The sequence below is a fragment of the Microcaecilia unicolor genome, chromosome 7, assembly GCF_901765095.1.
Source record: "Microcaecilia unicolor chromosome 7, aMicUni1.1, whole genome shotgun sequence".
Classification (NCBI taxonomy): domain Eukaryota; kingdom Metazoa; phylum Chordata; class Amphibia; order Gymnophiona; family Siphonopidae; genus Microcaecilia; species Microcaecilia unicolor.
The window spans coordinates 198251849-198266800 of record NC_044037.1 but is presented as its reverse complement, the minus strand read 5'-3'; the positions used below and the strand labels follow the sequence as shown (position 1 = coordinate 198266800).

At 51.4% G+C, this 14952-nt stretch overlaps 1 protein-coding gene across 2 annotated transcripts in view; it reads right to left on the bottom strand.

Moving 5' to 3' along the window:
- HSPD1 (heat shock protein family D (Hsp60) member 1) overlaps window positions 1–14952 on the bottom strand; it is a 78252-nt gene that overhangs the window by 47494 nt on the left and 15806 nt on the right. For both annotated transcript variants that reach the window (XM_030208956.1, XM_030208955.1), the window contains exon 4: window positions 2295–2377. In XM_030208956.1, coding sequence (XP_030064816.1) covers window positions 2295–2377 — 83 coding nt within the window. The remainder of the gene's footprint in view (window positions 1–2294; window positions 2378–14952) is intronic.

The following is a 14952-nucleotide window of genomic DNA, read 5'->3' as shown; positions in this document are numbered from 1 at the left end:
AGTGAAGATTCATCACTTGCATCTTCATCATCATAGTCATGCGGTCCAATTACAAAGAAGGCTTTCACAAACTTGGGATCATTGTATGTTCTTAATTTTTCATCTGGAAAGAACGGATCCAAGATGGCCGTCTGATCAGACGTGCTTGTCGGAGCTCCTGAAACTTACCGCCGCGAGTTGCTGACACGGAGTGCTCCCCAAGAGCAATGGGGAAGAGGAAAGGTAAAACTGCAGCTCTTGCCTCCCTGAGCGCAGTTAGAATACCCGCCATGTCTCAACCAAAGCTGGAAAGTTTTGGAATCTGAGCACTGGGAACGCCGACTCAAGCTTCTGGTAGCTCCATAACGACGTCGGAGCACAGCGCAGAGGGCGTCACATTGAGCCCTCCCTCTGGTTTGACTCCTCCGCAACCAGGGCGAACTAGCAGAGCTGAAGGGGAGTCGTTTGAGGGAGCATCCGAAGTTGATGACTTCCCGACTACAGTGGGAGGCCCAGCTTCTGCTTCTACACCAGGTACTTTAACAACTGAAGGGGGTTATTTACCCCCAGCTATAATCCAGGGAGGAACAGCTACTGGATTAGGAAGAGGTATGTTAAAGCCAGAAAAAGTCACTTTGGACAATCTCTGGGAGGCCATACAGGGGCTGAACACATCTCTCCAGCAAATGTTTAACTATACTTAGACGGAAATAAATCATTTAAAAAGTTACTGAATCACAGATCTCCACCAGAGTTGAGAAGTTTACATCTAAAATTGAAAGTGTCGATTCTGAATTAAAAACTTTACAAACTTCAATGGTCTCTGTAATTAAAGACAATAATTTCCAGGCACGTAAATTAGAATATATGGAGAATCAGCTTAGAAGATGTAACCTAAGATTTCTAAACTTTCCATCTTCTCCATTTATTACATCTGTTGAACTTTTGAAAAAATATTTTCTTGAGATACTGGATATTCCAATGGAAAGTCACCCTTTAGTGACTAAAACAGTTTATCTTAGAAAATCGATGAAAGTACCTAATGTGGTTCCAGAATCTCCACAAAATGACCTGACTGATTTTCTTGAAAGATCTGAAATTTCAGATAGAGCTACATTGCTGGTTACTTTTGCACTGGAATCGGACAAAAATTTAATATTGCGTACTTATTTCCAGAAAATGAATGCTGTCTTTATGGGTGCTAAAATCCAGATTTTTCCTGATCTTTCTAAAGAATCACAAGCCAGGAAGAAGGAAATGATGGTTTTTAAACCAAAAATCCTTTCACTTGGGGGTACTTTTCTAGTTAAATTTCCCTGTAAGTGTATGATTACTATGCATGGTGTTAATTACCTTTTTACATGCCCTAAAAGACTACAAGAATTTGTTTTGGCTCGAGAGATTGTAAGGGATACCCCTGTATTAGTATCTCCTAGTTAAATGTGCTGACTAGGCTGCTTGATTCTAACTTCCATCTGGTCGTTAATTTAAGTTGATTAAGTTTATTGCTTTGTATTATTTTCTCTTTTGGATCCTCTCCATTGTGGACTAATTATTTTGGTAGTTTCTTTTATTTCTATATAAATAGAACAATTCTGCTGGATTGTATATATTTTGTGAATTCCATGCATTTTGACGTAATACCATCTTTATGTATTAAGTTGAAAATTATAAATAAAAAATAAAAAAAAAATTTTCATCTGATGGCAAACTCTGGAATATACTGCAAGAATGTCAAAATGTGTGGTAATCCTTTAGGCTTAAGGACAGACTAGCAGACTTCCTCCCTCAAGACGCAATCCATTGGACAGTTACCCCAATGTAAAATTTCTCACGTGATGACCACCTAGCTTTAGCTCTGCTTTAAAGTGACAACTCATCACTGTTCTTTTGACTGGAGAGCCACAACCAGTTCAACACACAGGCAACTCCACTGTTCTTATCAGTTATACTCACTGAACAGCAAAATCTACGATGAGATGATCCACTGTTTGTGTGACAAGGTTTGCAATAGCAAAATCCTATTCCCTGGTTTCATCTGGTTTACCGAGGAATCATCATTTATATCTCTATTCCATTTTTACTTTTAACGGCAAGCATCAGATAGAAACGTAAACAAAAAAGGAGACCTTCATCCAGCTCCTATAATTTTGCCTAATGCTCAAGTTTTCTAAATCTTTTCACCCACAGTCCGCATGAAAATTAAACTGGTACCAAATTAAAAGCTTATATTTAAAAGTGGTGTCTCAGTATCTTCAATCGTTCTACCTTTGACATGAAAAAAAAAAAAAAAAAAAAAGAGCATTTAGCATTACCTGGGCAATTTCTTCTGGTGTTGTGACAGGCTTGGACTGTTTCTTTAACTCTGATATGACAGCATCTACTGCCAGCATTACACCTAGTGGGGAATAAATAAGAATTTTAATATATAAAAGGTAGCAAGTAGTCTAACAGAAATAGGCTAGCCAATGAACTACATATCAAATTTAACAATAAGTGCATCACAAATAGCTAAGATTACCCCTCTATCACATCTACACTGGACTGAACAAAACCCACTTATTTGCAAGTTTTCTCAGATACAAGAAAAGGAAAGCCTATTGCTAATGAACATCAGCTGTCAAGTTACAGAACAGTAAACCAGATCACTACTGCATATGCCAAGTTGTAAGAAAAGAGAGATGATGTAACAGTAAGAAACACTACACTGCATCATGTGCCTGTGATTTAACAGACTCCTATCATAAGACCTCAAAAAACATTTAACAATGCACAGTCTTATGAACTGAACACTAACATCTTGCGTTGGAGGCAAAAAAAACAAAACACAGTGCAAAATCTTTAGGCATATTAGAAGCAAGAAGCCAGCAAAAGAAATCAGTTGGACCACAATTAACTGAAGGGTAAAAGGGGCACTTGGGGAAGACAAGTTTTTAAGTTTATTTAAATTTACTACCCTGCCTTATGGAAACCTTCAGGGCGGTTTACATCTAAAAAAGTGGAGAACTTAACTCGAGAATGAATACACCAGAAGAGGGGTAGAACTACAATTCTGATAGTTAAAAGGGGTAGGGTAAAAAGACAAGGAAGCTCTATACTGCTGGTGTACCAAAGCTACAGGTAGAGCAATAAGTTGTTGATAAGCATCTGTAAAGAGAGAGGTCGGTTTTAAATGCCGATACTGAGGATTGCAATCTTAATGAACTGGGAAGGGCATTCCATAATCAAGGACCTTGTACCGAGAATATAGCTTCTCCAATGTGTTCATGGACGATAATGTGGTTGCTAGGGACAGTAAAGGGTATGATACATACCTGTAGCAGTTGTTCTCCGAGGACAGCAGGCTGATTGTTCTCACGACTGGGTGACGTCCGCGGCAGCCCCCACCAACCGGAAATAAGCTTCGCGGGACGGTCGACACGCAGGGCACGCCCACCGCGCATGCGCGGCCGTCTTCCCGCCCGTGCGCGACCGCTCCCGCCAGTTGAATGACTAGCAAAAAATATGCAATACACAACTCCAAAGGGGAGGAGGGAGGGAAGGTGAGAACAATCAGCCTGCTGTCCTCGGAGAACAACTGCTACAGGTATGTATCATACCCTTTCTCCGAGGACAAGCAGGCTGCTTGTTCTCACGACTGGGGTATCCCTAGCTCTCAGGCTCACTCAAAACAAGAACCCAGGTCAATTGAACCTCGCAACGGCGAGGAAACAACAGAAATTGACCTACGAAGAACAACTAACTGAGAGTGCAGCCTGACCAGAATAAATTCGGGTCCTGGAGGGTGGAGTTGGATTTACACCCCAAACAGATTCTGCAGCACCGACTGCCCGAACCGACTGTCGCGTCGGGTATCCTGCTGGAGGCAGTAATGTGATGTGAATGTGTGGACAGATGACCACGTCGCAGCCTTGCAAATCTCTTCAATAGTGGCTGACTTCAAGTGGGCCACTGACGCTGCCATGGCTCTAACACTATGAGCCGTGACATGACCCTCAAGAGTCAGCCCAGCCTGGGCGTAAGTGAAGGAAATGCAATCTGCTAGCCAATTGGAGATGGTGCGTTTCCCGACAGCGACCCCTAGCCTGTTAGGGTCGAAAGAAACAAACAATTGGGCGGACTGTCTGTGGGGCTGTGTCCGCTCCAAGTAGAAGGCCAATGCTCTCTTGCAGTCCAATGTGTGCAGGGCGGGTATGCGGCCTGGGGAAGAATGTTGGCAAGACAATTGACTGGTTAAGATGGAACTCCGACACCACCTTCGGCAGGAACTTTGGGTGGGTGCGGAGCACTACTCTGTTGTGATGAAATTTGGTATATGGAGCATGAGCTACTAGGGCTTGAAGCTCACTGACCCTACGAGCTGAAGTAACTGCCACCAAGAAAATGACCTTCCAGGTCAAGTACTTCAGATGGCAGGTATTCAGTGGCTCAAAAGGAGGTTTCATCAGCTGGGTGAGGACGACGTTGAGATCCCATGACACAACAGGAGGCTTGATAGGGGGCTTTGACAAAAGCAAGCCTCTCATGAATCGAACGACTAAAGGCTCTCCAGAGATGGCTTTTCCTTCCACACGATAATGGTAAGCACTAATCGCACTAAGGTGATTCCTTACTGAGTTGGTCTTGAGGCCAGACTCTGATAAGTGCAGAAGGTATTCAAGCAGGTTCTGTGCAGGGCAAGAACGAGGTTCTAGGGCCTTGCTCTCACACCACACGACAAACCTCCTCCACTTGAAAAAGTAACTCTTTTTAGTGGAATCCTTCCTAGAGGCAAGCAAGACCCGGGAGACACCCTCAGACAGACCCAACGCAGTGAAGTCTACGCCCTCAACATCCAGGCCGTGAGAGCCAGAGACTGGAGGTTGGGGTGCAGCAACGCCCCGTCGTTCTGCGAAATGAGAGTCGGAAAACACTCCAATCTCCACGGTTCTTCGGAGGACAACTCCAGAAGAAGAGGGAACCAGATCTGGCGGGGCCAAAAGGGCGCGATCAGAATCATGGTGCCGCGGTCTTGCTTGAGCTTCAGTAAGGTCTTCCCCACCAAAGGTATGGGAGGATAAGCATACAGGAGGCCGGTCCCCCAATGGAGGAGAAAGGCATCCGACGCTAGCCTGCCGTGTGCCTGAAGTCTGGAACAGAACAGAGGCAGCTTGTGGTTGGTCTGAGAGGCGAAAAGGTCCACCGAGGGGGTGCCCCACGCTCGGAAGATCTTGCGTACCACTCTGGCGTGGAGCGACCACTCGTGCGGTTGCATGACTCTGCTCAGTCTGTCGGCCAGACTGTTGTTTACGCCTGCCAGGTACGTGGCTTGGAGGAGCATGCCGAACCGACACGCCCAACGCCACATCCCGACGGCCTCCTGGCACAGGGGGCGAGATCCGGTGCCCCCCTGCTTGTTGACGTAATACATTGCAACCTGATTGTCTGTCCGAATTTGGATAATTTGACAGGACAGCCGATCTCTGAAAGCCTTCAGTGCGTTCCAGATCGCTCGGAGCTCCAGGAGGTTGATCTGCAGATCCTTTTCCTGGAGGGACCACAGACCCTGAGTGTGGAGCCCATCGACATGGGCTCCCCACCCCAGGCGAGATGCATCCGTCGTCAGCACTTTCGTGGGCTGCGGAATTTGGAATGGACGTCCCAGGGTCAAATTGGTCCGGATGGTCCACCAGAGCAGTGAAGTGCGGCAACTGGTGGAGAGGCGGATGACATCTTCTAGATTCCCGGTGGCTTGAAACCACTGGGAAGCTAGGGTCCATTGAGCAGATCTCATGTGAAGACGAGCCATGGGAGTCACATGAACTGTGGAGGCCATATGACCCAGAAGTCTCAACATCTGCCGAGCTGTGACCTGCTGAGACGCTCTGGTCTGCGAAGCCAGGGCCAAGAGATTGGTAGCCCTCGCTTCGGGAAGGTAGGCCTGAGCCGTCTGGGTATTCAGCAGCGCTCCTATGAATTCCAGAGACTGAGTAGGCTGGAGATGGGACTTTGGGTAATTTATCACAAACCCCAGCAGCTCCAGAAGTTGAATAGTGCACTGCATGGACCGGAGGGCTCCTGCCTCCGAGGTGCTCTTGACCAGCCAATCGTCGAGATATGGGAACACGTGCACTCCCAGCTTGCGTAGATACGCCGCCACCACCACGAGGCACTTTGTAAACACTCGTGGGGCAGAGGCGAGCCCAAAGGGCAGCACACAATACTGAAAGTGCCGTGCGCCCAGGCGGAATCTGAGATACTGTCTGTGAGCTGGCAGTATCGGGATGTGAGTGTATGCGTCCTTTAAATCCAGGGAACATAGCCAATCGTTTTTCTGAATCATTGGCAGAAGGGTGCCCAAGGAAAGCATCCTGAACTTTTCTTTGACCAGGAATTTGTTCAGGCCTCTCAGGTCTAGGATGGGACGCATCCCCCCTGTTTTCTTTTCCACAAGGAAGTACCTGGAATAGAATCCCTGCCCTTCCTGCCCGGGTGGTACGGGCTCGACCGCATTGGCGCTGAGAAGGGCGGAGAGTTCCTCTGCAAGTACCTGCTTGTGAAGGGAGCTGAAAGACTGAGCTCCCGAAGGACAATTTGGAGGCAGGGAGGCCAAATTCAGGGCGTATCCGCACCGCACTATTTGGAGAACCCACTGGTCGGAGGTTATGAGAGGCCACCTTTGGTGAAAAAATTTTAACCTCCCTCCGACCGGCAGATCGTCCGGTACGGACACTTGTAGGGCGGCTATGTTCCCGTGGATCCAGTCAAAAGCCCGTCCCCGGCTTTTGCTGTGGAGGCGCAGGGGGCTGCTTAGGCGCACGCTGTTGACGAGAACGAGCGCGCTGGGGCTGTCCCTGTGCCTGGCGAGGCCTTCGGGCCGGCTGGTTGTACCTACGCTTTGCAAAAGAATAGGGTGCAGCCTGCCGTGCCCGGGAAAAACGCCCACCCGTGGGGGCGGGTGCTGAAGGCGCCCGGTGGGAGAGCTTGTCGAGAGCGGTTTCCCGCTGATGCAGTTGGTCCACCATCTGCTCGACCTTCTCACCGAAAATGTTATCCCCCCGGCAAGGGACGTCAGCCAGTCTCTGCTGGGTGCGGTTGTCCAGGTCAGAGGCACGCAGCCATGAGAGCCTGCGCATCACTATACCTTGGGCCGCAGCACGAGATGCCACGTCACAGGTGTCAAAAATCCCCCTGGACAGGAACTTTCTGCACGCCTTCAGCTGCCTGACCACCTCCTGATAAGGCCTGGACTGCTCCGGCGGGAGCTTATCGACCAGGTCCGCCAGCTGTTGCACATTGGTCCGCATGTGGATGCTCATATAGAGCAGGTAAGATTGGATGCGGGTCACGAGCATGGAGGATTGGTAGGCCTTCCTCCCAAATGAGTCCAGAGTGCGAGACTCCCGCCCCGGGGGCGCCGAGGCGGTATCCCTCGAACTCCGTGCCCTCTTGAGAGCAGAATCCACGACCGCTGAGTCATGGGGCAACTGGGGCCGCATGAGCTCTGGGTCAGAGTGGATCCTGTACTGGGACTCTGCTTTCTTGGGAATGGTGGGATTAGTTAGTGGTCGCACCCAGTTCCGGAGCAGCGTCTCCTTCAGGACATTGTGCAGCGGTACCGTGGAGGACTCTCTAGGTGGTGATGGATAGTCGAGGACCTCGAGCATCTCGGCCCTCGGCTCTTCCACAGAGACCACGGGAAAGGGAATGCTTATAGACATATCCCGCACAAAGGAGGCAAAGGAGAGACTCTCAGGAGGTGAGAGCTTCCTCTCCGGTGACGGCGTGGGGTCCGAGGGAAGGCCCGTAGACTCCTCTGAGGAGAAATATCTCGGGTCCTCCTCTTCCCCCCACGAGTCCTCATCCTCGGTATCGGACATTAGCTCATGTAGCTGCGTCCGGTACCGGGCCCGGCTCGACGTCGAGGCACCGAGGTCTCGGTGTCGTCGAGCGGTGGACTCCCGCGCCGGCGGGGACGGAGCTCCCTCCATCGACGTCGACGGGGACTCCACCTGCGTGGCTGTCGAGACCGGCACCGCAAGCGGCGGCGGTGTCGACTGCCCCGGCGCCGGGCTAGAGCTCGCCGGCGCCACAGTCATCGGCGCCGAGGGCGCAAGCACCCCCGGCGCCGGCACAGCCTGGCGCATCAGCCCTTCCAGGATCCCCGGAAGGATGGCTCTGAGGCACTCGTCCAGGCCCGCTGCCGGGAAAGGCGGTGGGGCCGGTAAGGGTGTCGGTGCCGGAAGCTGCTGGGGGCCAGGAGACGGCACCGAGGTGCCGGAACCCCGACGCGTCGGTACCTCCACCACCGACGGAGATCTCTCCTCTCTGCGATGACGCTTCGGCGTCGACTCCTCTTCAGGGTGCACCGAGGGCTCCCGGTGACGGCGCTTCTTGTCTTTTTTCCGGTGCACGTCACCGGTGCCGGAGGGCATGGAGGAGGAGGAGGTCGATCCCCCTCGGTCTCGGGGTACCGGGTCCGACAGGGTTCGGTCCCGTGGCTCACGAGTTGAGGGAGTGACCGGGGCCGACTGCCCACGCGGTCTCTCTACCCCACTCTCGCCGGCGGACCGGCGGGCCGACGGGACCTGTTCTCCTGGGGTCGCTGCCATCGGTGCCGATGTCTCGGGCATCGATACCGGTACCGAAGAACCGGTCTTCGATACCGATGCCGTCGAGGTCGACGTCGAGGGGCCGGCGCAAGTTCCAAAAAGATGGTCCCGCAGAACTTGCCTCGCAACCTGAGTCCGTTTCCGGAGACCGAGACACAAAACGCACGACTTGAGATTGTGCTCCGGCCCGAGGCACTGGAGGCACCAAGCGTGGGTGTCGGTCTGCGAGATCGGCCGGCCGCAGCGACCACACTTTTTAAATCCACTCGGGACCTTCGAGGACATCGACGGAAAAATCGCGTCGGCGAAGTCAAAGTCGGCAATGGTGGCTAAAATCACACCACGAAAACTGAAACCGACCGAGCGGCCACTAGGCCGCAACGAGGCGTCCCCGCTAGAAAGCGAGGGAAAAGAAGGAGCGCGTGCTCCACACGCGCAAAATTCTTTTTTTTTTTTTTTTTTTTTTTTTAATAAAAGAGAAAGAAGAAGAAGAAGAGGCCGAACAGGCCAAAAGCGACGATCCGCGTAAACGCGGTCGAAAAAATCCGGCGGCTGAAACGAGAGAGAGGGGAAAACACAACTCTCTCAGTCGCGGAAAAAAAGTAACTGGCGGGAGCGGTCGCGCACGGGCGGGAAGACGGCCGCGCATGCGCGGTGGGCGTGCCCTGCGTGTCGACCGTCCCGCGAAGCTTATTTCCGGTTGGTGGGGGCTGCCGCGGACGTCACCCAGTCGTGAGAACAAGCAGCCTGCTTGTCCTCGGAGAAGTTGGTTTTGTTGAGCGGACCTGAGAGTTTTATTAAGACAGTAGGGAATGAGAAGTTGGCCATATGGCAACAATGCCATAGCAGAGAGGTTAAATTAATTCTTTGCTTCGGTTTTCACAGAGGAAAATGTGGAAGAGATACCAGTACCAGAAACTCTTCCAAGGACTACTGAACCTGCCGGGCTGGTATTGCCTAGCTTCATGAACACACTTCTGCCTGCACTCCTGGGTTTATCCTCCAGCAAATGAGGAACACTGGAATCCTCAAGACCAAGGCGTGCACCAACTTATCCAACTCCTCCCCAAAAAGCATAGAGCCTTAAGGGGAGCGTACAAAGCTTAGACAGACTACATCTGCCACTGAGCCCCTCACCACAGAGTGCACCATATTCTTCACCCAAGCTCTCAAGAGATCCTACAAAGCATCTGCCAAAAAGGAAGTGCCCATCTCACTTAACCACTTCCTTGTCCATGGTCCTCTGATCCAGTTTGGGGGGGGGGGGGCACATTCAGAAGGCACTCAAGCCCAGTAGAAACATGACCTGGTCAGACCCCCACCTGAACACCTCAAATCAATCCCCATCTTGCAGCATGCACGGCAGTGGCATGCATGCTGCCAGAGCTATGGGGACTAAGGTTGGCATGAGGGAGGGAATCACAAACTCCAGATTAGTCCCCAGATGCTGTGCCAGTCAAGTCGTCAGATCAGCATAATGAATATACATGAAGGTGGCTCTTTGCTATATACCAATCTCTGATGTATATTCAATGTGTTGATCTGAAAACATGACTGTGCGCATCTCTAGGACAGAGCTTTCCAAACTGTGGTTTGAGTTTTCCAAGGGTACATCAGGGGTAGGGGAGGGGGGTGAGAAAAATCACAATTTTGTTTGGCCACAATCATGCAGTCATGGTCACAAACATTGTGAAGTGGTACTGCCTTATTTCTAAAAAAAAAGATGGAGATGAAAAATGAGAATAAAAAAAACAAGCACTTGGTATATGCACATTTCTCACACCTACTCTTTGGTAGCTGTCCAGAAAAAACGGGACTGGCCCCAAGGTCTCAACAAAACTAGCAAACCAAAATTTCAAAGGGGGGGTGGGGTCTTTACTGTTCAGCTAGTATCTTCAAAACCTACCTCACAGGAGAGGGAAAAAGAGAAGGCCTGTTCTAAGCAAGTTCTCTCAAATTCAACTTTTTCCCCATTTCCACGAAGAGAACTATTGCAGGGTCTGGTTTCAAACATAACTTAAGAGCAAGTCTTACATAGGTCAAAGTACTAAAAATGTGCCATGATATCACAAATCTTGTTACTGTCTCAGAGTAATATTGTACTAGATCTTCCCTAAAAAGGTAGTAGGCATGCACTGTACATGGACAGACTCCTGCCACCTTTCATCCCGTCAAGTACTTGTGACCTGGATTGGTACCTGTTGGGAACAGGATAGCGGACTTGACGGACCTTCAGTCCGTTCCAGTAAATAGTGCTTCTGTACTAATGACAGTGATACTAGAAAGAAAAAAAATCTAGTTAGTTAAAAACTGTCCTGCAACACTACAGAACCATAAACTTTTCTTCTGGCCAGATTGCACCGGTTCCTCTGGGATTTCAGCAAGACTGGTAACTTGGTACTGTAAGCTTCATTTACCACTATCTGGTGTACTTCCACCTGCTGCCTGATCTCTGCAGCAATTTGTTCAGCACTACAGTCTACTCTTACGAATGGCAGCCTACTCCAGTTTTGAAAAAGACAAAGTGCTCTGGTTTTCAAGATAATCAAATACACAATGTGGTTCTCATGCATATTTGTCAGGAATATCCTGAAAACCAGAAGAGTTTGTGGCCCTCAAGAATAATAAGGTAAAATTATGTATCATACCTGATAATTATCTTTCCATTAATCATAGCTGATCAATCCATAGACTGGTGGGTTGTGTCCATCTACCAGCAGGTGGAGATAGAGAGCAATCCTTTTGCCTCCCTATATGTGGTCATGTGCTGCCGGAAACACCTCAGTATGTCAATATCCAAGCTCCATCCGCAGGACTCAGCACTTAGAGAATTACACCCACGAAGGGACACTCTGCCCAGCTCACCACCGCCGAAACGGGGGAGGGGAATTAACCCAGCTCATCCCCACACAAGTGGCGGAGGGGAATCCGTCCAGCTCATCCCCGCGGAGCGGGGAAGGGACACCACTCCGCCGATGCGGGGGGATCTGGCTTATCCTGCAACCGCAACCGCGGGAGGAGCTGACTGACCCTAACACCGCCGAAGTGGGAGGGAGCGCAGGCAGAATTTGTGTCTCAATCCAGCCCCATAAAACGGAGGGGAGAGGAATGCAGCAGCTCACTAACACATACTCGTCTCAACTCCTGAAGAATCCAATTGAAAAAACTTCAACACGAAGTCCTCCTGAACAGGAACTGAAGACTAAACTTGAACCTGAAATGCAACCAGAATATAAACAGTACAGATATCTGGGAGGGGCTATGGATTGATCAGCTATGATTAATGGAAAGAAAATTATCAGGTATGATACATAATTTTACCTTCCATATCATCATGCTGATCAATCCATAGACTGGTGGGATGTACCGAAGCAGTACTCACCCAGGGCGGGACATTGAAATCCCTGACCGCAACACTGAAGCTCCAAACCGGGCCTCCGCCCGAGCAGCCACAGTCAAGCAGTAATGCCTGGAGAAGGTATGGGCCGATGCCCAAGTTGCTGCCTTGCATATCTCTTCCAAGGAGACGGACCCGGTCTCTGCCATCGAGGCCGCCTGAGCTCTAGTGGAGTGAGCCTTCAGCTGAATAGGCAGCACCTTCCCCGCGGCCACATAAGCCGCTGCAATGGCTTCCTTGACCCATCTTGCCACTGTAGGCTTAGCAGCCTGCAGACCCTTACGAGGACCTGCAAACAGGACAGATGATCCGATTTCCGGAAATCATTGGTCACTTCCAAGTATCTGATGATGACTCGTCTCACATCCAGAAATTTGAGAGCAGAGTATTCCTCTGGGTAGTCCTCCCTACAAAAGGAAGGGAGACAGAGCTGCTGATTCACATGGAAGCGAGAAACAATCTTGGGCAGGAAGGAAGGCACTGTGCGAATAGTCACTCCTGCCTCAGTGAACTGCAGAAAAGGCTCTCGACATGAGAGTGCCTGGAGCTCGGAAACTCTTCTGGCTGAAGTGATAGCCACCAAAAAGACTGCTTTCAACGTCAGGTCTTTCAGAGATGCCCTCGACAAGGGTTCAAAAGGCGGCTTCTGCAAGGCTCTGAGCACCAGGTTGAGATTCCACGCAGGCACCACTGAGTGCAGAGGAGGGCGCAGGTGATTAACTCCCTTGAGAAAGCGTACCACATCTGGCTGCGAAGCCAGGGAAGCACCCTTCAGGCGGCCCCTGAAGCAAGCCAGAGCCGCTACCTGGACTTTAAGGGAACTGAGCGACAGGCCTTTCTCCAGACCTTCTTGCAGGAACGCCAGCACTGAAGAAATTGGAGCAGTGAAGGGAGAAAGTGAGCCTGCTTCACATCACGCTGCAAAGGTACGCCAAACCCTGGCGTAAGCAGTAGAAGTAGAGCGCTTCCTCGCTCTCAGCATAGTGGCGATGACCTTGTCTGAGAAGCCCTTCTTCCTCAGACGCTGCCGCTCAATAGCCAGGCCGTAAGACCAAAGGGGGAGGGATCCTCCATCACCACGGGACCCTGATGCAACAGGCCCTGCTCCACTGGCAGCCGCAGAGGGTCGTCCACTGAGAGCCTGATCAAGTCCGCATACCAGGGACGTCTGGGCCAGTCCGGACCCACCAGGATTATCCGGCCCGGATGCTTTGTCACCCGGTCTAGTACCCTGCCCAACATGGGCCAGGGCGGGAACACATAGAGAAGCTCGTGTCGGCCACTGTTGGAGAAGAGCATCTACTCCCAGAGATCGAGGGTCCCGTCCTCTGCTGAAAAAGCGCGGCACTTGGCAATTGGCCGATGACGCCATCAGATCTAGGCTCGGCTGGCCCCAGCGCTTCGTGATGTGCAAGAACGCCTGAGCCGATAACTGCCACTCTCCGGGATCCAAGGTATGGCGACTGAGAAAGTCCGCCTTGACATTCATGACTCCGGCAATGTGGGCCGCCGACAGCTGTTCCAGGTTCGCTTCCGCCCACTGGCATAGATTCATGGCTTCCTTGGCTAGAGGGGCGCTCTTGGTACCTCCCTGGCGGTTGACATAGGCCACAGCCGTGGCATTGCCGACAGGACCCGTACTGGCTTCAACGCCAGTACCGGGAGGAACTCCAAAAGCGCCAACCGAATGGCTCTGAGTTCCAGGAGGTAGATAGACCACTTTGCCTCTGCAGGAGACCAGAGCCCCTGCGCTGTCCTTCCCAAGCAGTGGGCTCCCCAGCCCGTCAAAGAGGCGTCCGTCGTGACGACAATCCACTCCGGGGTCACAAGAGGCATCCCTGCACACAACTTGTTTGTCTTCAGCCACCAGCTCAGCGCCTTGCGCACTGCTGGGTCCAAGGGAAGGCGCACAGCATAATCCTCCGACACCGGAGTCCAGCGCTGCAGCAGAGAGTGTTGTAGTGGTCTCATATGAGCCCTGGCCCAGGGCACTACTTCCATCATGGCCGTCATAGAGCCCAACAGCTGCACATAGTCCCAAGCCCGAAGCGGAGAGGCTACTAGGAACTGGTCCACCTGAGCCTGAAGCTTGACAATCCGATTGTCCGGCAGGAACACTCTGCCCACTTGGGTGTCGAATCGAACTCCCAGATACTCCAGGGACTGAGTCGGGCGCAGCTGGCTTTTCTCCCAGTTGATGATCCACCCCAGGGAGCTCAAAAGAGCAATCACCCGGTCCACAGCTTTGCCGCACTCTGCATAAGAGGGGGCTCGGATCAACCAGTCGTCCAGATAAGGATGGACTTGTACTCCTTCCTTTCGCAGGAAGGCCGCGATGACCACCATTACTTTGGAGAAGGTCCGCGGAGCAGTAGCCAACCCGAATGGGAGGGCTCTGAACTGAAAGTGTCGGCCCAGGACTGCAAAACGCAGAAAGCGTTGATGAGGAGGCCAGATGGGAATATGCAAGTACGCTTCCTTGATGTCCAAGGATGCCAGGAACTCCCCTGCCTTCACTGCCGCTATAACAGAGCGGAGAGTCTCCATGCGAAAGTGCCGAACCTTCAATGCCCGATTGACCCCTTTGAGGTCGAGGATAGGCCGTACAGAACCTCCTTTCTTTGGTACCACAAAGTAAATGGAGTAACGTCCCTTGCCAAGCTGATTTTCTGGCACCGGAACGACCGCACCCAGGCGGATGAGATTGTCCATGGTCTGCTGCACTGCCACAGCTTTGACCGGAGACTTGCAGGGAGAGAGTACAAACCCGTCTCTTAAGGGTCGGCAGAACTCTAGCTTGTAGCCGTCTCTGATGACTTCCAGCACCCAAGCGTCTGAAGTTACCCTGGTCCACTCGCCCAGAAACGAGGACAGGCGTCCTCCAATCTGCACTGGGCCATGGACCAGGACCCTGTCATTGGGTACGAGACCCTGGGGGAGGACCGGAGGGCGCACCTCCGGGACGGCGGTCTCTGCAAAAGGAAT